Source organism: Carcharodon carcharias, chromosome 19 (assembly GCF_017639515.1).
Source record: "Carcharodon carcharias isolate sCarCar2 chromosome 19, sCarCar2.pri, whole genome shotgun sequence".
NCBI lineage: Eukaryota > Metazoa > Chordata > Chondrichthyes > Lamniformes > Lamnidae > Carcharodon > Carcharodon carcharias.
The window spans coordinates 111,352,651-111,380,090 of record NC_054485.1 but is presented as its reverse complement, the minus strand read 5'-3'; the positions used below and the strand labels follow the sequence as shown (position 1 = coordinate 111,380,090).

General features: G+C 47.5%; 1 protein-coding gene across 2 annotated transcripts in view; it reads left to right on the top strand.

The window, feature by feature from the left end:
- The window catches only part of abhd16a (abhydrolase domain containing 16A, phospholipase), a 67,870-nt gene that overhangs the window by 25,674 nt on the left and 14,756 nt on the right, over positions 1-27,440 (top strand). For both annotated transcript variants that reach the window (XM_041213529.1, XM_041213528.1), the window contains 9 exons: positions 953-1,078; positions 5,402-5,516; positions 10,083-10,184; positions 11,773-11,836; positions 14,080-14,129; positions 18,695-18,818; positions 20,958-21,062; positions 22,882-22,945; positions 23,749-23,805. In XM_041213529.1, the coding sequence (XP_041069463.1) occupies positions 953-1,078; positions 5,402-5,516; positions 10,083-10,184; positions 11,773-11,836; positions 14,080-14,129; positions 18,695-18,818; positions 20,958-21,062; positions 22,882-22,945; positions 23,749-23,805 (807 nt within the window). The remainder of the gene's footprint in view (positions 1-952; positions 1,079-5,401; positions 5,517-10,082; positions 10,185-11,772; positions 11,837-14,079; positions 14,130-18,694; positions 18,819-20,957; positions 21,063-22,881; positions 22,946-23,748; positions 23,806-27,440) is intronic.

Here is a 27,440-nt window from a genome sequence, read left to right as displayed (position 1 = left end):
GTCCTTGGGCTTGTGACTCCTGGATTAGGGGATAGGGCACAACCAGCCAAGGATTGTGCTCCTGACCATTGTCCAGAGATTCCTGGCTAAGGGTGTACAATGGTTAAATGAGAACTGGAATAGGCACAGCTGGACTGGGTGAGGACATTTCCCCTTGTGGGGTAATCTAGAACGAGGGAGCACAGTTTCAGAATGTGGAGTCTCCCATTTAAGACGGAGATGAGAAGGAATTGCTTCACTGAGAGGGCAATTAATTTTTGAAACCCTCTATCCCAGAGAGCAGTGGAGGCTGGATCATTGAATGTATTCAAGGCTGAGTTTGACAGATTTTTGATAGCTAAGGGTCATTGGGGGGCAGACAGGAATGTGGTGTGGAGGCTACGATCTGATGGACCGTGATCTTATTAAATGGCAGAGCAGGCTTAAGGGGCCGAATGGCCTACTCCTCCTATTTCTTCAGTTCTCATGTAATGATGGCCCCTCACTTTGAGGACAGGTGACATAGACTAGGGTTGTTTTCCCTCGAGTACAAAAGATTAAGTGATGACCGAGTTGAGGTATACAAGATGGTTAAGGGAATTGAAAGAGCAGATGGAGAGAATCTAATCCCCCTGGTTCAGGGAGTCCAGAATTATGGAGGGGCAAAATCTTAAAAGTAGAGCCAGGCTGCTCAGGGATGATGTCCAGCAAGCGCTTCTTCAAATCTGCTTAAATCTGGAACTCTCCCCTCTTAATAGCTCCGGAGGCCGTGCCTCAAATGAAAATGTTAAGACTGAGAATGGTAGACTTTTGATGATTAAATGATTTGGAGATGCAGATCGGCCATAATCTAACTGAATGGTGGAATGGTCTTGAGGGGCTGAATGGCCTCCTCCTGCTCCTGGGCACTCGATAACCTGCCGTCAGTTGTAGTTTGATGCCCGCTGATGGTCTCCCTTTCTCCGTGTTCCAGGAAGGACCGACGATTGACGAAGGCGACCAAGGCCGGAGTCCCTCTCCTGAAGCCGGAGCACAAGTACAGAGGGACAACTGACAGCTTTGTTGGACTAGTTCTGAGGTTCCCATGCCAGATTATCGGGTACGTCTGCTGTTGCTCAACGCTAGCGCTTTCAACCTGTCGCTCGGTCACACAGAACTCGAACATTGCCGAAAATAGAGACAGGTTGCCGAAGCTTTTCGTCTTGCACTCATCAGGACAGTTTGCAAGTACGCCAGTAGTAAAGGGAGCAACAATTTTTACTGCATGAGAAGAGAGCGCTGGCTGGTCGGCAGTTGGACTGTAATCAGTATCTTCGACAGCATTGCCCAGGTTCTGCACGACCAAGCAACTATAAATTGTGATTGTTTGAAATTTGACGTTCTTGTGTTTGTCCTGATGAGTCAAGACGCAAAGCTTTGGCAACATGTCTCTCTTCAGCGATAGCATTTTCGTCTTTTACACAAAATTGCATCAAATATTTCAGCCCAGCAACTGGCCTGTTTGGCCCAACTGGGTCTGTGTTCCTCTCTGCCTCTGTTCCATGTGAGCTTCTCCCAATCAGGCTTCATCTCACCCCTAATAATGTGGATTAAGCCAACTGCAGTAATAGCTCAGCTTTGGCTAAAATTGTTAACAAAAACGCAATAAGAGCTGTCAGTTGGGTCTTCCGTTACCATGTTAAGTCAAACCTTCCCCTCAACCTGTGGCACACATTGAGCGTTCTGAAGAAAATGCATGATTGGTTAAGAGTATTCTCCTCAAATTCACATTTCTCTCATCGTGCAGCTCTTGTTTAGACTGGGTGTTATCCTTTTCCATTAACCCTTCTCTGTGAAACGTTTATTCATGTTTAGCCATGGGGGTGGGGAATTGGGCCTGACTGTGATGTTTCTCCGCCGCCGCCCCCCCCCCCCCCCCACCCCTCAGTTGAATACACCCGTTAACACTTAATCATCTATGCTCACTCAACAATGGGGTGCAGTTCTGAACCGTAAACATGCAACTGTTAGTTAGGGAGGAGAATATCTCGCTGCCTGTCTGTTCCATGGTCATTGTCTTCTGTTTGTCTCTGGTAGCCCCAGACTCAACTATTCAAATGTTCCTCTGGTCGACCTCCCTTCCACCCTCTGTAAACGTGAGCTCACCCAAACCTCTGCTGCCTGCACCAAGCCCCGTTCACCCATCACCCCTGTGCTCGCTGACCTGCGTCGGTTCCTGGTCTGGCCACACCTCCGTTTTAAAACTCTCAGCCTTGTTTTCAAATCCCTCGTTGGCCTTACCCCTCCCTATCCCTGTAACCTCCCCCAGCCCTACAGATTTCCAATTCCAGCCTCTTACGCCTTCCCGATTTCCTTTGCTCCACTGTTAGAGGCTGTGCCTTCTGCTGTCTAGGCCCTTAAGCTTTGGAATTCCCTTTCTATGCCTATTAACCTCGTTCTCCTCCTTGAACGTACTGCTTAAAAACTACCTCTTTGACCAAGCATTTGTTCGCCTGTTCTAATATCTCGCTAAGGTGCTATATAAATGCTAGTGGTTGTTGTTGCCATGAAGTGATTGGCCCCAGAGCTTGGTGCCTTGACCAAGATTCAGTCCTTTAGCTTTCTCCTTGTGGTGAAACTTTCCAATAATGTGGAGAGCTGAACCTTGTGCTGTGGCAACAAGGATCGTCAGTTTGGGATTGATGGGTCGCCCATTTATAGCCAGCAGTTAGGAAGGCAAATGGCCTGTTGGCCTTTATTGCACGTGCATTATAATGCAAGTTTAAGGAAGTCTTGCTGCAATTATATAGAGTCCTTGTGAGACCACACCTAAGTACTCTGCACAGTTTCAGTTTCCTTACCCAAAAAGATTTAGAAAAAGGAGCAGGAGTAGGCCTTTCAGCCTCGCCATTCAATAATATCATGGCTCACCCGATTGTGCCGTTAACTCCACTTTTCTCCTGGCATTACCCCCTCCCCCACCTTGCCCCCTCACCCCATAATGTTTGACTCACTTGTCATTCAGAAATCTGTCTTGAATATATTCAATGACCCAGCCTCCAGTGCTCTCCAGGGAAGAGAGTGCCAAAAAAGTAGCAACCCTGAGAGAAATTCCTCGTCATGTCCATCTTAAATGAGAAACCTCTTATTTTTAAAACTGTGTCCCCCAGTTTTAGATTCCCCCATGAGAGGAAGCATCCACTAAACATCAATAAGATCACCTCTCATTCTTCTAAACTCCAATGAGTACAGGACCAACCTGTTCAACCTTTCCTCATAATTCATCCCTCCATCCCAGGAATCAGTCCAGTAAACTTTTCTGATCTGCTTCCAATGTAATTATATCTCTCCTTAAGTAAGGAGACCAGAACTGCTCACAGCGCTCTAGGTGTGGTCTCACCAATGCCTCATGCAGTTGTAACAAGACTTCCTACTTTTATACTCCATGCCTCATGTGATAAATGCCAACATTCCCTTTGCCTTCCTAATTACTTGCTGTACCCACATGCTAACCTTTTGTGATTCACGTACAAGGACACCCAGGTCCTCTCTGTACTGCACAGAGGCACCCAGATCTCTCTGTACTGCTGCGTTCTGCAGTCTCTGTCCATTTAAATAATAATTTGTTTCTCTTCTTCCCGTTAAAGTGGACAACCTCACAATTTCCCACAATATACTCCATCTGCCACAATTTTGCCCACTCATTTAACCTATCGATATCTCTTTGCGGAGTCTTTATGTCCTCCTCACAACTTACTTTCCTACCTATTTCTGTACTGTCAGCAAATTTGGTTGCAATACAGTTGGTCTCTTTATCCGAGTCATTCATATAGATAGTAATTTTTAAAATTCTTTTGTGGCATGTGGACGTAGGCCAGCATTTATTGCCTAACCCTAATTGCCCAATGTTCTTAGCATTTAGAAGAATGAGAAGTGATCTCATTGAAACAGAGACAATTCTGAGGGTGCTTGACAGGGTAGTTGTTAGAAGGATGTTTCCCCTGGCTGGGGAGTGTAGGGTATGGGTCACAGAATAAGGGGACTGAGGAGAGAAATTTCTTCCCTCAGAGGATTGTGAATCTTTGGAATTCTCTGCCCCAGATAGTGGATATTCTGTCAGTGAATACAGTCAGGATAGACATAGATTTTTGGATTCTGAGGGAACGGAGGGAAATGGCAATAGGGTAGGAATGTGGAGTTACGGTCAAAAATCAGCCATAATCGTATTCAGTGGTGGAGTAGACTTGAGGAGCCGTATGGCTTACTCCTGCTCCTATTTCTTATGTTCATTTTTCTGCTTACCTTCCTGAATGTGGAAATGGTTTCTCCCTATCGCCTGTCAAAAGCCCTCATCATTTTGAACACTCGTGTTAAATGTCGCTCTTCACCTCCGGTTGAAGAAGAGCAATCGCAGCTTTTAGAGCCTACAACCATTGTCTATGCTTCATACGACCCTCCTCCTCCCACCCTGTTTTGTCTAACCCCCATCATCTTCTGTTCCTTCCTTCCTCATGTACTTACCTCGCTCCCTTTTAAATGTACCTCTGATATGCGCCTCTAGTACTCCATTGGTAGCGAGTTCCACATTCTCACCACCCTTTGAATAAAGAAGAATACCCTGAATTCCCTACTGGATTTAGTAGTGACTATATTCATGGCACCTAGTTTGCTGTTCCCTACAAGCGGAAACATCTTCTGTATGTCTACCCTATTGAAGAAACCTTTCACAATTTTAAAGGTCTGTATTAAATCACTTCTCAGTCTTCCCTCATCTAGAGAAAAGAGTCGCAGCCTATTAATCTTTCCTGATATCTGTACTGTGTCAGTTTTGGTATCAGACTAACAAAAAACCACTCCCCCCCCACAGTGGGTGCAAAACACAACATGATGGGGGCGATGGTGAATGGAGGCAGCATTAATTTGACAGTGAGTTCTACATTTCACCTGATTATCTTTTGTTGAAAAATCAGGCGGTCAGTTCACTTTTTGTTAATGCTTAATTGCATGCAAGTGGCAGGCGTTAACTTGGGATTCGCTTGTGCCCCAAGAAATAGGAACAGACTGAAACTTGGTGGTTGGGTTAGGAGATGTATGCCTGTAATGTGTACCTCTGTAAATAAATGCTTATGAAAGTGTGCAAAGTTTAGGTCTAATTCTATCCTTCACCAACCGGCTTTCTGGAATAGAATAGAATACCATTCACCTATTTTTCATTTGGCGATTTAAAAAGAAATTCAAAAACCCTCTCCATTGGTCCATTGCTTGTGTGCACACTTGCATGTGTCTTGTTTTAAACTTTCACCACTATTTCTTGTCTGTTCTAATAATCTTGAGATTGATCGATACCCTATCAATCAGCTAGGACCAATTTTTTTTCACCACTGCCCACCCCATCAGCTCCACCAATAACATCCCATTAACCGACCACTTATTGGTTTTGCAGCTACTTAATGGCCAACTCTTTTGGTCGACGGATGCTGTACCCTGGCTCGGTCTGTCTGCTACAGAAAGCCATCATGCCCATGTTGCTGCAGGGACAGGCGCGTCTGATGGAGGAGGTAAGAACGATCACTCCGGATGCTGTCCCGGGTAGTGTAAAGGTAGATTAAGAGTCAGGCCGGCGGTGCTTGTGTTCCTCCTAGACCGGTTACAACCTGAGTGGTTAGCACTCCTTCCTCCGAATCAGAAGGTCGTGGGTTCAGATTCCCACTTCAGAGGCTTGTGCGCGTAAACCAGACTGGCACACCCTGTTCAGTACTTACAGGGAGCCACACGGTTGGAGATGTGACATCTTTAGGATGAGATGTTAAACTGAGGCTTCACCTGCCCTCTCAGGCGGACATAAAAGATCCCATAGTACCTTTTCACAAATGAGTAAAGAAATTCTGCCCGGTACCCTGGTTTGATACTTATTCCTCAAACCAATATCAATGTTTGTTTAAAAAGTTATCAGCTCATTACCTCATTTCTGTTTGTGAGAGTTTGCTATTCCCAAATTCCCAAATTTTCCTGACATTACTGCAGTGACTTCCCTTCAAAGGGTACTTAATTGGCTGTAAACCACTATGGGACTTTCTGGGGCTGTGGAAGGTGCTCTTTTCTCTCTACAATCAACTAAGATAAACCAATGGTATAGTACTGCACACAGTAAAGGGTGTACGTTGGTTCCCTGTCAAGCAACATCTTGATTTTAAGCTTTTTCAAAAATCCGTCCATGGCCTTGTCTCCACCACCGCCCGCAACCCCCCCCCCCCCCACCAAAACCCCATCTCTATAATCTTCTCCAGCTCCACAACCCTCTGAGATATCTGTGCTTCTCTAACTCTGGCCTCTTCACCATCCCCGATTTTGATTGTTCCACCATTGGTGGCTGTGCCTTCAGTTGCCTGGGACACAAGCTCTGGAATACCCTCCCTAAACCTCCCCATGTCACTTTCTTCCTTCAAAACACTCCACAGTGAGTGGTTAGGATCTGGAATGCATTGTCTGAGAGTGTGGTGGAGACAGGGTCAGTTGAGTGGTTAGGGTCTGGAACACACTGTCTGAGAGCGTGGTGGAGACAGGGTCAATTGAGTGGTTAAGATCTGGAATGCACTGTCTGAGAGTGTGGTGGAGACAGGGTCAATCAAGTGGTTAGGGTCTGGAATACACTCTGAGAGTGTGGGGGAGACAGGGTCAATCGAGTGGTTAGGATCTGGAATGCACTGTCTGAGATTGTGGTGGAGACAGGGTCAATTGAGTGGTTAAGATCTGGAATGCACTGTCTGAGAGTGTGGTGGAGACAGGGTCAATCAAGTGGTTAGGGTCTGGAATGCACTGTCTGAGAGTGTGGTGGAGACAGGGTCAATCGAGTGGTTAGGGTCTGGAATGCATTGTCTGAGAGTGTGGTGGAGACAGGGTCAATCGAGTGGTTGGGGTCTGGAATGCACTGTCTGAGAGTGTGGTGGAGACAGGGTCAATTGAGTGGTTAGGATCTGGAATGCACTGTCTGAGAGTGTGGTGGAGACAGGGTCAATTGAGTGGTTAGGGTCTGGAATGCTCTGTGTGAGAGTGTGGTGGAGACAGGGTCAATCGAGTGGTTAGGATCTGGAATGCACGGCCTGAGAGTGTGGTGGAGTGGTTAGGATCTGGATGCACTGCCTGTGGGGGTTGTGTACAGGCCCCCTAACAGTAACCACATGGTAGGGTTGAGCATAAAGGAAGAAATAATTGGAGCCTGTCAGAAAGGCACTGTGATAATCATGGGAGATTTTAATTTACATATAGACTGGAAAAGTCAGGTGGGGGCAAAGATAGCCTAGATGAGGTACATTGAGTATTTTTGGAATAGTTTAATGGAACAGCGTGTTCTGGAGCTAACCAGAGTGCAGACAGTGAGATCAGAGTAATTAATGATCTCGTAGTGAAGGCATCCTTAGGCAGCAGCGACCATAATATGGTTGAATTTTACATTCAGTTTGAGGGAGAGAGTAGTGGGTCCGAGACTACGTTTTTAAACTTAAAGAAGGGCAATTATGAAGGCATGAAAGTTGAGCTGGTGAAAGTGAATTGGCAAATTAGGTTAAGGGATAGGTTGCCAGAGATGCGGTGGCTAATATTTAAGGGGATATTTCAGAATGCACATAATAGATACATTCCAGCGAGTAAGAAAATGTTCAAGGGAAGGACACACCATCTGTCATTAACTAGAAGGTTAAAGATAGAATCAAACTTAAAGGAAAGCATATAATTGTGCAAAGATAGGTAGAAGGCCAGAAGACTGGACAGAATATAAGGAACAGCAAAGAATGACTAAAAAACTAATAAGGAGGGAAAAATTAGAGTATAAGAGATTGCTAGCCAGAAATATAAAAACAGATATTAAGAGTTTTTATAAATATTTAAAAAAGAAAAGAGTTAACGAATTGAGTTTTGGTCCTATAGAAAGTGAGTCTGGAGAATTGTTAGTGCAAAACAAGGAGATGGCAGATGATTTGAACAGGTATTTTGCATCAGTTTTCACTAAAGAGGATACAAGTAATATCCCAGAAGCAGCTCTAAACCAGGAAATGGAAGTGAGGAAGGAAGTCAGGAAAATTACAGTCACCAGAGAAGTGGTACTGAATAAATTGTTGGAGCTGCGGGCTGACAAGAGTCCGGGTCCTGATGGACTTCATCCTAGGGTCTTAAAAGAAGTGTCTAGTGAGATAGTTGATGCATTGGTTTTAATTTTCCAAAGCTTCTTAGATTCAGGGAAGGTCCCATTAGATTGGAAGTTGGCAAATGTAACTCCATTATTCAAAAAGGAAGGGAGACAGAAAGCAGGAAACTACAGGCCAGTTAGCCTAACATCTGTCATAGGGAAAATGTTAGAAGCTGTTATTAAAAAAGTTATAGCAGGGCACTTGGTTAAGTTCAAGGTCATCAGGCAGAGTCAACATAGTTTTGTGAAAGGGGAATTGTGTTTAATCAACTTATTAGAGTTATTTGAGGAAGTAACGTGCTGTGGGTAAAGCAAAACCGGTGGATAAACTGTACTTAAATTTCCAGAAGGCATTTGATAAAGTGCCACATCAAAGGTTATTGTGGAAAACAAAAGCTCTTGGCATAGTGGGTAACATTGGCATGGATAGAAGATTGGCTGGCTGACAGGAAGCAGACAGTGTTTCAGATTGGCAAGATGTAACGAGTGGTGTGCTACAGGGATCAGTGCTGGGACCTCAACTGTTTACAATTTATATAAATGACTTGGATGAAGGGATTGAAGGGATGGTTGTCAAATTTACAGATGACACAAAGATAGGTAAGAAAGTAAGTTGTGAAGAGGACATAAGGAGGCAACAAACATATATAGATAGGTTAAGTGAGTGGGCAAAGATCTGGCAGATGGAGTTTAGTGTGGGAAAATGTGAAATTGTGCATTTTGGTAGGAAGAATAAAATAGCAGCATATTATCTAAATGGTGAGCGATTGCAGAGCTCTGAGGTGCAGAGGGATCTGGGTGACTTGTGCATGAATCACAAAAGGCTAGTATGCAAGTACAGCAGGTAATTAGGAAAGCTAATAGAGTGTTATCATTTATTGTGAGAGGAATTGATTACAAAAGTAGGGAGGTTATGCCTCAGTTGTACAAGGCATTGGCGAGACCACGTTTGGAGTACTGTGTACAGTTTTGGTCACCTTATTTAATGAAGGATGTAAATGTGTTGGAAGCAGTTCAGGGAAGGTTTACCAGACTAGTACCTGGAATGGCTGGGTTGTCTTATGAGGAAAGGTTGGACAGACCAGGCTTGTATCCGCTGGGGGTCTTGACAGGGTGGATGTAGAGAGGATGCTTCCTCTTGTGCGAGAATCTAGACCTAGGGGCCACTGTTTAAAAATAAGAGGTCGCCCATTTAAGACAGAGATGAGGAGAAATTTTTTCACTCAAAGGGTCGTGAGTCTTTGGAACTCTTATCCTGCAAAGGTGGCAGAAGCAGAGTCTTTGAATATTTTTAAGGCAGAGGTGGATGGATTTTTGATAGGCAAGGGGGTGATAGGTTATCGGGGGTAGGTGGGATGCAGATTTCAAATCAGCCATGATCTTATTACGTGCTAGAGCATGGCCTACTCCTGCTCCTTGTTTGTATGAGAGTGTGGTGGAAACAGGTTCAGTCAAGGCTTTCAATAATGAGTTTGATCATTATGTGAAGGGAAAAGAAATTGCAGAGCTATGGGGAGAAGGCAGGGTAGTGGGACTTGTGAATTAACCTTGCAGAGAGCCAAAATAGACACAAGAGGCTGAATGGCCCCCTGTGCTAAAGCCATTCTATGACTCGTGAAGGGTGGTAGTTGGGTCATTAATCAGAGGGCACAGATTTATGATAATTGGCAAAAAAAGAGAGGAATTTTTTTTTCTACGCAGTGAGTTATTGTGACATGGAATGCACTGCTTGAAAAGACAGTGCATGCAGATTGAATAGCAACTTTCAAAAAGAAATTGGACATATACTTAGAGCAGGAAGACTAAGGGAGTGGCACAAATTGGCTAGCTTTACCAAAGAGCCAGTACCAGCAAGATGGGCCCAATGGTCCCCCCCCCCCGCCGTGCTGTATGAGTCAATGATAAAGGTGATACCCCATTATTTTCTTGTTGCCTTTCTCAGTACCTAGGGAAACGAGCCAAGCTGATCGCCTGCGATGGGAACCAGATCGACACAGTGTTTGTTGACCGGAGGCCAGCGGACAGCGAGCGTGGGAAGAAGCTGGTAAGGCACTGCGGGGCTGAGCTCACCGCCAGGGTGGACCGAGAGCCGCTTGATCTAATGTGACACTCTGTTCTGTGGGCTGCCCTCAAATCCCATTTGTAAAATGTGAGGCAAGCTTAAAAATAAAAAACAGTTGCTTCCTCTTCGTTCCCCCCCCCCCCCCCCACAGACTCCCCCCGCACCAGTCCACTGTGGTCTCTCCCTGCATTGTGAGCCAATCCGCCGGCTTACTGCTCATGGAATCCTATAGATATCCAGTAGTGGGAGCACAGCCAGAGCCTGGAGTGGGAGCTCAGACCCGTCACCAATGCTGCTCCTAAGCTGCGTGGCCTTGTAGCAACCTGAAAGTCCCCATGCGGATCTGCGCACCAGTCAGCTCAACTGTGCATCAAGAATTTAAAGGGGCAGCATGTGTCCACAAATGTGTCCACGTACTCCAAACAAAAACCAGAATGAACCCTGCCTATGACCACCTGACTTGGGAGGCGTGAGTGCAGCACACTGAGCTACAGGCTGATTCCCATGGGCGAAACCATGTACTTGAGCATTCAGGACCAGACATGCCGTATTCAAACCATTCAGAACCATTCTGGACCATCGACAAAGCACAGGTCAAGAGTGTGATTGAATGCTCTCCACTTGCCTGGATGAGTGCAGCTCCATAAACATTCCAGAAGCTCAACAGTCAGGACAAAGCAACCCACTTGATCGACACCCATTCCACCCCACCCACCACCTTCGAAATTCACTCCCTCCACCATTGATGATGGGTGGGGGGGAATGGTGGCATAGTGGTAATGTAACTGGCCCAGGCCAATGCTCTGGGGATATGGGTTCAAATCCCACCTGGTGGAATTTCAATTCAATTAATAAACCTGGAATCGAAAGCTAGTCTCAGTAATGGTGACCATGAAACTATCATCAGTCGTTGTACAAACCCATCTGGTTCAGGAATGCCCTTTAGGGAAGGATATCTACCGTCCTTGCTGGGTCTGGCCTGCATGTGACTCCAGGCAGCCAACATCTTGGGGGTTACCATTGACCAGAAACTGAACTGGACCAGCCATATAAATACTGTGTCTACAAGAACAGGTCAGAGGCTGGGAATCCTGTGGAGAGTAACTCACCTCCTGACTCCCCAAAGCCTGTCCACCATCTACAAGGCACAAGTCTGGGGTGTGATGGAATATTCTGCACTTGCCTGGATGAGTGCAGCTCCCACAACACTCAAGAAGCTCGACACCATCCAGGTTAAAGCAGCCCCGCTTGATTGGCACCCCATCCACCACCTTCAGCATTCACTCCCTTCACCACGACGCAGCAATGTGTACCATCTACAACCTGTGCTGCAGCAACTCACCAAGGCTCTTAAAGGGGAAAGTTTTGCAGAGCCATGGGGGAAAGAGCATTGATTGTGGGACTAATTGGGTTGCTCTTTATGGAAACTGTTGTGATGGGCCTCCTCCTGTGTTGGGAGTTCCCAAAGGGGAAGATGGGCCCTCGGGCTGCAGCTAAGAATTGCATTGGCCTTCGGAGTGTTTCTGTTGGTCTGCCACACAATAACTAACGTGCTTCTTATCAATGACAGGTGATCTGCTGTGAGGGGAACGCTGGCTTCTACGAGGTTGGCTGTGTCAGCACCCCACTGGAAGGTATTGCACGCTTTCAACAAAAGTCCTTAAAGCACCTTGTGTGAAATGGGTTTGGGAGATGCTCCATGTGGGCCTGAAAGCTACTGCACCTTTTAAATTTGCACCCCCCCCCCCCCTCACTTGAAAGAGGCGAAATTGTCCTGCTGGCACATTAAGTTGGGACAGGGTGCACTGCTGGAGTGGTGTTGAGGAAGCTTCAGGCCTAACACTACTGTACCTGCTCTCTGCCAAAGCGTGTTGCGGGAACTTATATATCCACCTGAGGGGAAGAAGGGTCTTGGCTAAGGTGGTACACGCGACTGGCGATCTCTCTGGGTTGCTGATTCAGATTGTTATTCACTGGCTGAAAGGGCGGTGGAAGCAGATTCACTAGTTACCCTCAAAAGTGAGGGGAGATAGTTTTAATGTCACTGGACGAGTAATCCAGAATCCCGGGCTAGTGCTCTGGGGAGACGGGTTCAAATCACACCACGGCGACTGGTGGAATTTAAATTCAATTAATAAGCTCTGGAATTGAAAACTAGTCCCAGTAACGGTGACCATGAAACCATCATCGATGGTCGTAAAAACCCATCTGGTTCACTAATGTCCTTTAGGGAAGGAAATCTGCCCTTCTTACCCGGTCTGGCCTACGTGTGACTTCAGCAATGTGATTGTTAACTACCCTCTGAGATGGCCTAAGAAGCCACTCAGTTCTAGGGCAATTAGGGATGGGCAACAAATGCTGGCCTTGCCAGCCAGACCCACATCCTGTGAAAGAATTAAAAAAAATGTGAATTGCATGAATACTTGGAAGGCAATAAATTTTTAGGGAACCTACGAAAGGTGGGACTAATTGAATAGCCCTTGCGAAGAGCCAGGATGGGTCAGATGATCTGCTTCTGTGATTCTATGACATGATTCTGAGTGCCTGGCGTGGGGCTATTGACTCGGACTATGGTGCTACCTGTTGAGCTAAAATGGGGGGGGCGGTGGGCTGTAGATAGACCTTGATCCCATCCCCCACCCCCTAAAATAGTAATTATATTTAAATGCCTGTTAACATTGCCCAATTCCACACCCTGTTCCCCCAGCTCAGCTCATCAGCTACTGAAACCTTCATCCATGCCTGTTACCTTTAGACTCGGCTATTCCAATGCACTTCTAGCTGGCCTCCCACATTCTACCTTCCGTAACCTATAGATCATCCAAAACTTTGCTGTCCCTGCCCTAACTTGCATCAACTCCCATTCCCCCTGTCCTTACTGACCTACATTGGCTCCCGGTCAAGCAACACCTTGATTTTAAAATTCTCGCCCTTGTTTCATAATCCCCCCGTGGCCTCTCCCCTCCCTGACCCTGCAACCTCCTCCAGCCACACTAACCTCTGAGATATCTGTGTTCAATCTAATTCTGGCCTCTTGAGCATCCCTGGTTTTAGTCAGTCCTCCATTGTTGGCTATGCCTTCAGCTGCCAAAGCCCTAAGCTCTGGAATTCCCTCCCCAAATCTCTTGACCTCTCTTTCCTCCTCAAAGCCATTTTGACCAAGCCTTTAGCCCCCTGTCCTGTTTGATAATGTTCCTGTCAAGAGTCATGAGGCGTTTTACTAAGCTACAGGTGCTATATAAATGTAGGTTGTTGTTAACTTTAAGCAAAGTAGAGAATTGGCTGTCTTGAATGTTCCTCCTAATTCCAAGTTCCCTGCAAATACTAAGCATTCCAGGCTTGACCACAGACAGGGTGTCTCTCCGGAGCCCAGCCTTGATTATACCTCCTGGTCACACTCGGACTTCTCCTGGCCAGATTGGTGGTCGTTTTGAGCCAGAGTTTTATTGGTTTTAAGATCGCCTGAGTTGGGGAGGAGATGTACTGGAATAGAAGAGACTGGAAGAGCTGGGGTTTTCCCCCTGTCAGTGGGGAATATGAGGGGGAGAGCTAATCAGGGCGGTCAAGATTATGAATAAACCTTCCCATTGACAGGCGGGTTGGTAATCAGTGGAGAGTGGAGAGGTGATGAGAATTTTTTTTACGTAGGCGCTGGAAGCAGGTTCAGTATTAATTTACTAAAGAGAATTAGCTGTATAATTGAAAAGGGGAAAACGAATTGCAGAAACGAGGGGAAATAGTCGGGGAGTGGGAGGAACGCGATAGCTCTGTCAACGAGCCAGTACAGGCACAATGGGTGGAATGGCCTCCTCCTGTGCATTATGATTCCATGAGTTTTGCCTGAATTAACGATCTCTCCTGTTTTCATTCTTTGCAGCTGGGTATTCGGTTCTAGGTTGGAACCACCCAGGTTTTGCAGGAAGTACGGTGAGTGGATAGACAGTGGGCTTGAGTCCGATGTTGACAAACAAGGCATGTTGCAGGCCAGTGGCTGAGATTTTTAAAACATTCCCACCTCCTATGGCTCTTACCACATTGCATTTGTCAGATGCTGGTAGAAGGCATTAAGATACTGACCCACCGGCAATTAATTGGAATGGGCAACAGCTTGAGGGGCTGAAAGGCCAGTTCCTGTGACATGTGAGTCTCCACTGCCCTTTTGAAAAGAGCTTTGCCTCTGCAGAGGGCAAACATTGGACACAGCACCATCACCCTCCCGCCACACTCCACCATCTTTGCTTCTGTATGAGGGACACGTTCTAATCGAGCTGCAGTGTAAGAAAAGGAGATTTCAACCTCAGTGTTCCAGTCTGGCTTTAAACCACTCTGGTATTGACCCACTGTCCCACCCAGTCCCAGAGGGGGAAAGGACAGTGTCTGACCCACTGTCCCACCCAGTCCCAGAGGGGGAAAGGACAGTGTCTGACCCACTGTTCCACCCGGTCCCACAGGGGGAAAGGACAGTGTCTGACCCACTGTCCCACGCACTCCCTGAGGTGGTGGAGCTGGGGGACAGTGTCTGGCATGGCCCCAACAACTAATATGTAAGGACACAACTGTTTCCCACAAAGAGTCGCAGATTCTAGCTCAATTCATAATTTAAAATCTTGAGATTAATAGATTTTTGCTAGACCATGGCACAACAGGATATGGAGGCATGGTTGTGGATGGACTTAAGATATAGATCAAACATGATCCCTCTGAATGACGGTGCAGGTATGAGGGGCTGAATGGCCTGCTGCTGGTCCCATGTTCATACTAAATTGTTACCTCTGGACCTGATTACCCCATTGCTATCTTAGCTTTCCATCTTCCACCCTCTATAAACTTACGCTCATCCACAACTCTGCTGCCCCGTGTCCGAACTCACATCAAGCCCTTTTTACTGGTCACTCTCTTCGCTCACTGACCTACGTTCACTCCCGATCTGCCAGTGCCTTAATTTTAAAGTTTACGTCCATGTTTCCAAATCCCTTCCTGAACTTGGCCTCTCCCACAACGCCTGTAACCTTTTCCTGCCCTCCCGCTCTCTGACAAAAGCAATTCTGGCTTTTTGCGAACCCACAATTTCCTACTGTTGATGGCCACGTCTGCAGCTGCCTAGGCCTTGAGCTCTGAAAAGCCCTCCTTAAATTTCTCCATCTCTGTCTGTCTCTCTCTATTTTTCTCTCTCTGTCTCCCTCTCTCTCCATCTCTCTCTCCATCCCTCCGTCTCCCTCTCTCTGTCTCCCTCCCTCCGTCTCCCTCACTCGCCTCCCTCTCTCTCCGCCTCCCTCTCTCTCCGCCTCCCTCTCTCTCCACCTCCCTCTCACTCCGCCTCCCACTCACTCCGCCTCCCTCTCTCTCCGTCACTCTCTCTCTGTCACTCTCTCTCTCTCTGTCACTCTCTCTCTCTCCGTCACTCTTTCTCCGTCACTTTCTTTCTCCATCACACTCTCTCTCCGTCACTCTCTCTCTCCGTCACTCTCTCTCTCCATCACTCTCTCTCTCCATCACTCTCTCTCTCTCTGTCATTCTCTCTCTCTCTGTCACTCTCTCTCTCTCCGTCACTCTTTCTCCGTCACTTTCTTTCTCCATCACTCACTCTCTCTCCGTCACTCTCTCTCTCCATCACACTCTCTCTCCGTCACACTCTCTCTCCGTCACACTCTCTCTCCGTCACACTCTCTCTCCGTCACACTCTCTCTCCATCACTCTCTCTCTCCATCACTCTCTCTCTCTCCGTCACACTCTCTCTCCGTCACTCTCTCTCTCTGTCACTCTCTCTCTCTCCGTCACCCTCTCTCTCCGTCACCCTCTCTCTCTCTGTCACTCTCTCTCTCTCTCTGTCACTCTCTCTCTCTCTCTGTCACTCTCTCTCTCCGTCACTCTTTCTCCGTCACTTTCTTTCTCCATCACTCACTCTCTCTCCGTCACTCTCTCTCTCCATCACACTCTCTCTCCGTCACACTCTCTCTCCATCACACTCTCTCTCCGTCACTCTCTCTCTCCATCACACTCTCTCTCCGTCACACTCTCTCTCCATCACTCTCTCTCTCCGTCACTCACTCTCTCTCCGTCACTCTCTCTCTGTCACTCTCTCTCTTTGTCACTCTCTCTCTCTCTCCGTCACTCTCTCTCCGTCACTCTCCCTCTCTCCGTCACTCTCTCTCTCTCTCTCTCTCTCCGTCAATCTCTCTCTGTCACTCTCTCTCTCTGTCACTCTCTCTCTCTCTCCGTCAATCTCTGTCACTCTCTCTCTCTCCGTCACTCTCTCTCTCTCCGTCACTCTCTCTCTCTCCGTCACTCTCTCTCTCTCTCTCTCCGTCACTCTCTCTCTCTCCGTCACTCTCTCTCTCTGTCACTCTCTCTCTCTCTCTCTCTCCGTCACACTCTCTCTCTCCGTCAATCTCTCTCTGTCACTCTCTGTCTCTCCGTCACTCTCTCTCTCTCCGTCACTCTCTCTCCCCATCACACACTCTCCCCGTCACCCTCGCTCTCTGTCACTCGCTCTCTGTCACTCGCTCTCTTGTCACTCGCTCTCTCACTCGCTCTCTGTCACTCGCTCTCTGTCACTCGCTCTCTCACTCGCTCTCTGTCACTCGCTCTCTTGTCACTCGCTCTCTCACTCGCTCTCTGTCACTCGCTCTCTGTCACTCGCTCTCTCACTCGCTCTCTGTCACTCGCTCTCTTGTCACTCGCTCTCTCACTCGTTCTCTGTCACTCGCTCTCTCACTCGCTCTCTGTCACTCGGTCTCTCACTCGCTCTCTGTCACTCGCTCTCTGTCACTCGCTCTCTCACTCGCTCTCTGTCACTCGCTCTCTTGTCACTCGCTCTCTCACTCGCTCTCTGTCACTCGCTCTCTCACTCGCTCTCTGTCACTCGCTCTCTCACTCGCTCTCTGTCACTCTCTCTCCATCACTCTCTCCCTGTCGCTCTCTCTCTCCCCGTCGCTCTCTCTCTCCCCATCGCTCTCTCTCCGTCGCTCTCTCTCTCCCCGTCGCTCTCTCTCTCTGTCACTCTCTCTCCCTGTCTCTCTCCCCGTCGCTCTCTCTCTCCCCGTCGCTCTCTCTCTCCCCGTCGCTCTCTCTCTCCCCATCGCTCTCTCCCCGTCGCTCTCTCTCTCCCCGTCGCTCTCTCTCTCCCCGTCGCTCGCTCTCTCCCCGTCGCTCTCTCTCTCCCCGTCGCTCTCTCTCTCTGTCACTCTCTCTCCCTGTCTCTCTCCCCGTCGCTCTCTCTCTCCCCGTCGCTCTCTCTCTCCCCGTCGCTCTCTCTCTCCCCGTCGCTCTCTCTCTCCCCGTCGCTCTCTCTCTCCCCATCGCTCTCTCCCCGTCGCTCTCTCTCTCCCCGTCGCTCTCTCTCTCCCCGTCGCTCGCTCTCTCCCCGTCGCTCGCTCTCTCCCCGTCGCTCTCTCTCTCCCCGTCGCTCTCTCTCTCTGTCACTCTCTCTCCCTGTCTCTCTCTCCCTGTCTCTCTCCCCATCACACTCTCTCTCCGTCACTCACTCTCTCTCCGTCACACTCTCTCTCCGTCACACTCTCTCTCCGTCACACTCTCTCTCCGTCACACTCTCTCTCCGTCACACTCTCTCTCCGTCACACTCTCTCTCCGTCACTCTCTCTCTCTCCGTCACTCTCTCTCTCCGTCACTCACTCTCTCCGTCACTCTCTCTCTCTCCGTCACTCTCTCTCTCCGTCACTCACTCTCTCTTTCCGTCAATCTCTCTCCGTCACTCTCTCTTTCTCCGTCACTCTCTCTCTCCGTCACTCTCTCCCTCTCCGTCACTCTCTCACTCTTTCCGTCTCTCTCTCTGTCTCTCTCTGCCTGTCTCTCTGTCTCTCGCTCTCTGCCTGTCTCTCTCTCTCTCTCTGCCTGTCTCTCTCTCTCTCTCTGCCTTTCTCTCTCTCTCTCTCTGCCTTTCTCTCTCTCTCTCTGTGCCTGTCTCTCTCTCTCTCTCTGCCTGTCTCTCTCTCTCTCTGCCTGTCTCTCTCTCGCTCTCTGCCTGTCTCTCTCTCTCTCTCTGCCTTTCTCTCTCTCTCTCTGCCTGCCTGTCTCTCTCTCTCTCTGCCTGTCTCTCTCTCTCTCTGCCTGTCTCTCTCTCTCTCTGCCTGTCTCTCTCTCTCTCTCTCTGCCTGTCTCTCTCTCTCTCTCTGCCTGTCTCTCTCTCTCTCTCTCTCTCTGCCTTTCTCTCTCTCTCTCTCTCTATCTCTTTCCTCTGTCTCTGTCTATTTCTCTCTCTCTCTCCCCCTCTCTCTCGCCCCCTTTAAGACGCTCCTCAAGTCCACCTCTTTGACCAACCTATTGGTGACCTGCCTTACAATCTCCTTATGTGGCTCAGGGCCAAATTATGTTTTGATAGTCACTTCTGTGAAGTGTCTTGACTTGCTCTACTGTATCGAATGTGCTGCATAAATGCAATTTTTTGTTGGTAATTGAGACTCATGCAGGTGAGGTTTTATTCAAGTGGTGGTCATGCCACCGCTATTGACTCCTGTGTATGTTTGACTCCGTAGGGTGTTCCTTTCCCCCAGAACGAGGCTAATGCCATGGATGTGGTGGTGCAGTATGCCATCCATCACCTTAACTTCCAGATTGAGGACATCATCATCTACGCCTGGTCCATTGGCGGTTTCACAGGTACTGTCCACTCCTCCAACCTTTCCCCTCCTTGCTGCTCCTGACCAAGCTCCAGGGACCCCGACCGGAAAGTGTGCGTGCGCAGGGCCCTGTTTCAGCTTAAGAGCTGGGCAGTTCTCCCTGGTGGCCTGGTCAATATTTATCCCTTAAGCAAGTTTGCTGAAAAGGAAAGCAGATTGCTGTTCGTGGGAGCTGCCTGTGCACTAATTGGCTGCCAAGTTTCGTTCATGACAGCACTGACCACTATTCAAAAGCAGTTCATTGACCGTAAGGCTCTGTAGCTGTGAAGGAGGCTTTGGAAATGCACCTGCTTCCCGGCTCGTTCTTCATCTCATTTTCTTTTTAATGGAGCTAGAGCTCGATTTTCCCAGCTTTAGGAGTTAAGGACAGGTGTTGGGAACAATGTATATTTTGTCTTTGGGCATGAAGAAAGGTGAATCCTGATTTTAGTTTCATTTCGAGGTTTCTGTGAGTTGGGTGCCATGAAGCCTGGGGCCCTGTTTGTATACCTGCATATTTACTGAGGTTGTACAACTCTTGAAGTGAAGAGAAGGGGTTAGTAGTTTAGTGAAGTGTCATGAAGCTATTAATGTATAAAATATTTTGGAAAATATTTTTCTTTTAAAATAGAGGTTTAGTCTGTGGGTGTGTCTTAATTGGATTAAAGCCAGCTAGTCTGGGTGCTTTGATTTGTACTCGTTTTGATATGTAAGGGCATTCAAGAAGTGGGGTGAAAATTGACACTTTTCTAGCAGCTACCAAGCAATATGTTTATATTATTAATAAAATTGGTACAATGAAAGGGGTTTTATTGTTAGAGAGGTTTAGTTCAGAGGTTGTTGGTACAATGAGGATTAACATTCAATTGGTGCTGGTAGGTATAACTTCAGTAGTTTTCGGGTGTGCAGAGCAGAGGCAGTGTAAGATCAAGAGGTAGCAACAAGCCTCATTGGCTCCACAGTGGAAAGAACCTCATTCTGAATTTGTAAGGTGAAAATGCTTTGCCTGGTGTTTTGGTTAAGTCTATGGGTTGTTGTTGCCTTAATGGAGATTAGTTTGGGAATTTGTTAAAAGTTATGATAGTCATAATTTGCAGCCATGTGTTATCCATATTTTTAACCTGTGTAAATTAATCAAATGTTTCAATTAGTTTACTGTAAAACCTCAAGAACTGATGGTCTGATTCCTGAATTTAGAATCACATCTCAAACATAACACTTAAAATGATAGCGTATGACAGTTGTTTAAAGTTTCCCTCTGGGATTTTTAAATAACTCCGCTTCACCAACTGCATTGGTCATAACAGAAGTTTAAAAAAAGAGTAGAAAAAAACTGTGGTGTTGCCGATCCATCGGGACCCAGAGACACGCAGAGATAGGGAAACACAAATGGGCGGTCAGTTAGTGTGTGTATACCAGAGAGTGTGCAGGCAGAAGGTCTAATCTGTTTAATAAGAAATCCTGCAAGCATGCTAGGGAACTGAGTTTAGGAAATGCATGTGTTTATTCTGAAGTTGAAGTAATAGTGAGTTTAGATTGTGATTTTTGGGTATCTCAGGTGAAGAAAAGCATCCAATAGCCCATCGGAAGAAAACTGTTTGAAACTGAGCTAACCCAAGCAAGAAACCTTGGTGTTGAGACAGTGGTAAATCTTCACTGAGGTTTTGTGTCTGTAAGGGTTGCTGGGATATAAGGATTCGTGAGAGTTTGAATCGTTTTCTGTATATATCTAGTGTAATATATTTCATTTTTCCTTGCTTAACAAGCGTTTTATTCTTGGTGTTAACTGTATACTGGCAGACTCTTGTGAATGTGTTCAGTGACTGACCTCCATGGTTTCTAAAAAAAAAGCAAAGTTAGGATCTACCAAGCCAGGTTTCACTCAGGGTTGTGACATGTCCAATATTAACAACAGCTGGCATCTTAACCTAGGTCCTTACCCTCATTGGATTTTCCTGTGTTCACTGCTTTACGACACTTCAGTGGGCCAGGGTGCGGGTACAAGAAAGTCTTTTCTCCTGTGTCCTCCTGCTCAGTAGCGTCCAGAGCAAGGGGGGATAAAAAACCTAAACCACCTGTTGGTTCAATCCTTTTATTGTTTACTGCATATAGTTGTTACATTTGACAATGCCTTTTCCAGCTACCTGGGCAATGATGACCTATCCAGAGATCAGTGCCCTCGTCTTGGATGCTTCCTTTGATGACCTTGTACCGCTGGCGCTGAAGGTCATGCCGGAGAGCTGCAGTAAGTAGCCTTTAACCCCACTCACCCCCGCTACTAGATTGGATAGAAATCATGAGGAGGGAGGGGTAAGGTGACAAAAAAATTGAAGGCGGAGGGAAAGCTAGATATGGACAAAAATGTTGTGGACAATGAGTAGCAAGGCACTTACAGGAAGGGAGATGTACCTTTGGTCTTGACAGTGTCATGGAGAGATCACCTCACTATAATCAAATTCATGCACAAGTCACATTCACCACCTTTCTATCTTTCTTCCTACCATGAATATTATCAACAAAATAACAGGACAGGCTGATCAGGCAGTTAAGAAGGCAGATGGAACCCTTTCATTTATTAGCCGAGGTGTAGCATATAAGAGCAGGGAGGTTATGCCGGAACTATGTAAAACATTAGTTAGGCCACAACTTGAGTACGGCGTGCAGTTCTGGTCACCTCATTAGAGAAAGGGTGTAATTGCATTAGAAAGGATACAGGGGAGATTTACGAGGATGTCTCCAGGACTGGAAAATTGCAGCTATGAGGAAAGATTGGAGAGGCTGTGGGTTGTTCTCCTTGGAACAGAGGAGGCTGAGGGGAGATTTGATTGAGATGCACAAAATTATGAGCGGCCTGGATAGAGTGGATGGGAAGGGCCTATTTACCTTAGCAGAGAGGTCAGTGACTAAGGGGCACTGATTTCAAATGATTGGTAGAAGCATAAAAGGGAAGATAAGGAAACATTTTTCACCCAGAGGGTTGTGGGGGTCTGGAACTCACTGCCTGAAAGGGGAGTAGAGGCAGAAACCCTCAACTCATTTAAATGGTGTCTGGATGTGCATCCCAAATGCTGTAACCTGCAGGTTACAGACCAAATGCTGGGAAGTGGGATTGGACTGGGTGGCGCTTTTTTCGGCCAGCACAAACACGATGGGCCAAGTGGCCTCTTGGCGTGCTGTAAACTTTCTATGATACAATACACGCTGTATTTTAAATTGCTGGCCCTTAATGAAAGGCAGGAGGAGGGTCAGGAGTGCAGCTCGAGGAAGAAGCCAATCATTTATATTTGGGTACGTGGTAATTATCTAGTTTAGACTTCAGCCTATTGTAGCTATCTCTCTCTCTCACTCGAGGGGATTCCTGGTGTTTGAACCCTATGGCAGCAAGGAGAATCAAATAATTCAACTTCAGTTGAAAGCCTGTGGGTGTGTTTGTGCGTAAGGTGTGAGACATTATGAATATTGATATTTGCATATTCCCCTGTTGCCTTTTGAGTGGAACGAGATCTCTAAATTGTTTTCTGCCGGATCCTCATGTGACTTGAAGTCACTGCACAGCACAACTTAGTCAGCTGCAGTCCAACTGCAGTAAAATCTTCACGTGATTAGAAGGAGCGCAACACTGATACAAAAGCCGAGCACTGTGGGTGCTGGAAACCTGAAGCAAAAACAAAAACTGTTGGAATAAACTCACCATGTCTGGCAGCATCTGTGGGGAGAGAACCAGAGTTAACGTTTCAGGTCGATGGCCTTTCATTAGAAATGAAAAAAAGTCACTCGAGCTGAAATGTTAACTCTGTTTCTCTCCACAGCTGATGTCTGACCATTTTGGTCTTTCTTAGAATTAATGTGTTGTTCAAGGACTTTTGCTTTAATGTATTCATGTTATAATTTGTATGCTCTGCCCGAATGGGGATAATATCGATGGCAAAGTCCCCCTGTCGCCTTCTGGTGTGTTGTCGATTGAAACTCCTTCTGTTGTGTGTTAGGCTGTAGTGACCTTGATGATCTTGGTCTCTAACTTTCTCTCTCTCTCTCTCTCTCCTCCCACCTTATGTCGTTGTCAGAGGGTCTCGTCACGCGAACGGTCCGGGACTACTTGAACCTCAACAATGCCGACCAGCTGTGCAAGTGAGTCAGCCTGAGTTACAGGTCCCGCCAGCGACTCCCCTACCACCGCAAGCCATCGGTCAGCTCCGTGTGGAGCTTTGCGCAGTATTATCCAAGGCTTTGGTCAGCCTTTCTGCTGCTCCTCGCTAACACGTGGCATTGTGTGATAGTCCAGTAAAGTCAGAGAGACGTTGTCTGTCTAGACTGCTGCTGTTGTTGCTGGTGACATGAGCATTTAGTTATTGTCTGTAACGTACTGCACCACCACTGGCAGCCATGCCTTTAACCGCCTAGGCTCCAAGCTCCTCAGTAAGTCCCTCCCTAAACCTTTCGTCGTCTCCATCTTCTCCTTTAAGACGCTCCTTAAAACCTGCCTCTTTTATCAAGATTTTTTCATCCGTTCCAGTATGTCCATGTGTGGCTGGTGTTGAATTTTGCCTCTCTCAAGGAGCATCTTAAAGGAGGAGAGAGAGAGAGGTGGAGAGGGGCAAAGAGGGGCTTCCAGCGCTTAGAGCCTAGGCAGCTGAAGGCACTGGCACCAGTGGGTGCAACGATGAAAATTGGAGATGCTTGTGAGACCAGAAGTGGAGGTGCGCGGAGATCTATGTGTTGTGTGCAGCCGGACGAGGTTTCAGAGATAGGGTAGGAGGGCGAGACAGTGCAGGAATTTGTAAAACGGGATGAGAGTTTTAAAATTGAGCTGCGGCCAAATCAGGATTATTAACGAAAGCTCTGTCATTTGCATATGTGTGTAAATTGTGAATCGTTCTAAGTGAGGTTACTGATCTGTCCAGTTATTTGAAGTTTCTCACTTTTTTTTAAAGGTATCAAGGACCCGTATTACTGATTAGGCGAACAAAGGACGAGATCATCACTACCACGTAAGTAGAATGCACTCTTGGGATTGCCTGCAAGGCACCTACTGCCTGTGAAGGCCCTTTTATCCACCACCACCACACAAACACACATACACACACACGCGCACGCACGCATGCGCGCGCGCGCGCGCGCACACACACACACACACACACACCCCGCCGCTCTCACCAGCCCTCAAGTTATGCATGGGCAAGTTTGTTGCCTGTTGTATCTCCGATCAGATCCACTCATCTGGAGGCATGACCACCAACTGAAGCAGCCCATGTCCAAATGCAGCAAGACCTGGACAATATCCAGGCTTGGACTGACAAGTGGCAAGTAACATTCACGCCACACAAATGCCAGGCAATGACCATCTCCAACAGGAGAGAAGCTAACCATCGCCCCTTGACGTTCAGTGGTATTTCCAGCGCTGAATCACCCACTATCAACATCCTGGGGGTTACCATTGACAGAGTTGGGTGTCATCAACCTGTGCTTTAAACGCAAAAGAAAACACCATTTCCCCATTTGTAGGATGAGCATAAAATAATACCTTATGCTCATGGGAATACAAATCTTGTGTGTGCATCCTGTCCTCATGATTTAACCCTTTGTTAAAAAAAATACCCCGGGTACTTAGCAACAGCTGAATAAATAAGTGCAATGTTCCTTGGCATGAAGTGCTGACCTAATTTAATAAGAGCGCCTATTCATTGAGTTGTGTTGACCTGGGGAACCGGTGCTGCTCGCCCTCTATGGCCGGTATATCCACCCTGAGTTGCAGCACCCAGAAATGGACACAGTAATAGCACAGCAACAACTTATGCAGGCGCCTTTAATGTAATGAAGCATCCCAAGGAGCTTCACAGGAGCATTACAAAACAAAGTGGGACACCGAGCTACTTAAGGAGATATGGGTTCAGGTGACCCAAACGCTCAGTCACAGAGGGAGGCTTTAAGGAGGAGAGCGAGGCAGAGAGGTTTAGGGAGGGAATTCCAGGAGCTCGGGGCCCAGACAGCTGAAGGCATAGCCACTGATGGTGGAGCAATTGAAGTTAACAATGCATAAGAGGCCACCGTTAGAGGAGCTCAGCTATCTCAGGGGGTTGTGAGGGGTGGAGGAGATTACAGAGATAGGGGGGTGGTGAGGCCACCAAGTTAGTTGAAAACATGGGCGAGAATTTTATAATCGAGGCAATGCTTGACTGCGAGCCAGCGTGGTTCAGCGAGCACAGGGGTGATAAGGGAGCGGGACTCCGTGCGAGTTCACACACGGGCAGCAGAGTTTTACGTGACCTCAAGTTTGTGGTCACAGTAGCGCAGCTCAAATATGAGAGAGGGAAGGGAGGAGGAAGGGCCAACAGACACACACCCAGCCATTCCATGGTGCTGTGTGTCTCCCCCTGCAAAACAGTTCTCTGCAAGTGAACTGTACACATTGCAAACCAGGGATGAGGAAATCCCTTTATGTGGAGAGGCTGGGGCTTTTCTCCTTGGAGCAGAGGAGGTTAGGGGGAGGTTTAAACAGAAGTGTTCAAAATTATGAAGAGCTTTGATGGAGTAAATAAGGAGAAACTGTTCCTACTGGTAGAGAGGAGAGTAACCAGAGAGCACAGCTTGAAGCTGAAATTAACCAGGAGAATTTTGTTTCACGCTGTAAGTTTTTATGTGAAAGCAGATTTAATAGTAACTTCGAAAGGGAATTAGATAAACATTAGTCATAGTGTCAGCACAGAAATTTGACCCAACAGCTTCAAGTTGATTTTTATGCTCCGTTCGAGCTGCCCCCCCAAACTTCATCATCTAACCTCATCAACACATCCTTCTATTCCATTCCCGCTCATGTGTTTATCTACCAATGGCTGGTCTGCCATTGATATTTTGGGGTCCAAGCAGACATGTACAATCCAGCCCTAAAACCTATTGCTATTACTTGAAGGGATGAAATTTGCAGAGCGATAGGGGAAGGAGCGCAGAGGATTGGGGTTAATTGGACCAAGAACTGACATGGACACGATGGGCTGAATGGCCTCCTACGCTCCGTGTGGAATTCTGTCAAGCTCAGCCCAGAGCTGTTGGGTGAATCGTGCTGTCACCAGGTGGTGTGAGCAAGTAACTGCTCCATCTGGTTGCTGAGTGACATGAGGGGAGTGGGGAAGTGAAGGTTTGGCTGTGAGTGAGCGACCAGACCCCAAAACGGCACCGGCGAGTCTGAGTGTGAAGTGTTGAATCGGTAAAGAGAGGATCTCAGTGCGTTCGTCTCTCAATTTCAAAATAAACACTGAATCCTCGGAAAGCAGTAAATGACTGTGTGGGTGTGGCCAGTGTGGCGCAGTCAAGTGGGTCCTGGACTGTTTCTCAGACCTGGCCAGCAGGTCTTGGTGACTCCCTCAGTTATCAAAGTGAAACTTGCTGAATTTGTCCCGGGTTAAATCATGTCATTATCGGCAAATGGCAACTTGCCCTTGGACATAGTAAAACGTCCCAAAAGTGCTTCACAGGAGCAATTGTCACTGAGCCCCATAAGGAGGTATCAGGAAGGGAGGCTAAAAGCTTGGTCAAGGAGGGAGGTTTTAAGGAGCGTCTTAGAGGAGAGAAAGTGAGAGAGAGAGAGAGAGAGAGAGGAAGAGGGAGGCGGAGAGGTTTGGGGAGGGGATTCCAGAGCTGAGGGCCCAGGCGGCTGAAGAGAACGGTCGCCGATGAAGGAAATCCCATCATGCCCAAGAGGTCAGAACTGCAGAGGTCACAGGGAGACCTGTAGAACTGGAGGAGGTAAAGGAGTAGAGGGATTCAAGCGAGAAATTCCCGAGCTCAGGGCCCCGAAGGCTGAAAGTGCAACCGGAAAGGCTGGGGCGGTTTATTTATGCTGCTTAGAAGCATTATGGAACACGAGGAGGCCAGTCGGCCCATCGAGTCCATGCTGGCTCTCCATGGAGCAACCCAGACTGTCCCATTCGCCTGCTCCATCCCTGTCGCACTGCAAGTGTATTTTGCTTAAGCGCCCGTTCATTTTCATTCAGACATCGTCCGTTGTCTCGTCTTCCACCGCCCCTCATAAGCAGTGAGTCCCAAGTCATTACCACTCGCTCTGTTAAAACAAAAACAGTCTGGCATGAGCAGTGACCGCCATGCAGCAACCCCTCCCAGGAAACCCTGGCTGATTTTACCCCCCTCAGCCTCCCTGCTCTGAGACACTGAAGGCTAATTCTAATGCTCCAACTGCTGTGCGGGTTGTGATCTGCTGACTCAGCACATATTGGCGAGCTCCTGATTTATATGGCTCAGGATGTCTTGATACACTGAGCCAAATGTGCCAATTATATCACCTGCCCGCTGGTCACTAAAATACCTCCTGGTTGACTAATGCCCTTCAGGTAAGGGAACCAGTACATGTGTCCAGAATCACACTAGGTGAAATGCTCTTAGTGAGGCGGTCCTGTGACCTAGGCAGTTCTGAAAACAATTCAATAAACATCGCCTCCCCGCCCCCCCCCAACCCCAATCTCCTCGGGGACAACTGAGAATTGGGTAACAAGTGCTACCTGCTCAAACTCCAAAACGAAACTAACAAGCTGGAATATTGTGCACAGCTTTGGGTGCCACACTATAGGAACGCATTGGAGAGAGTGCAGTAGAGGTTTACAAGAATGGCTCC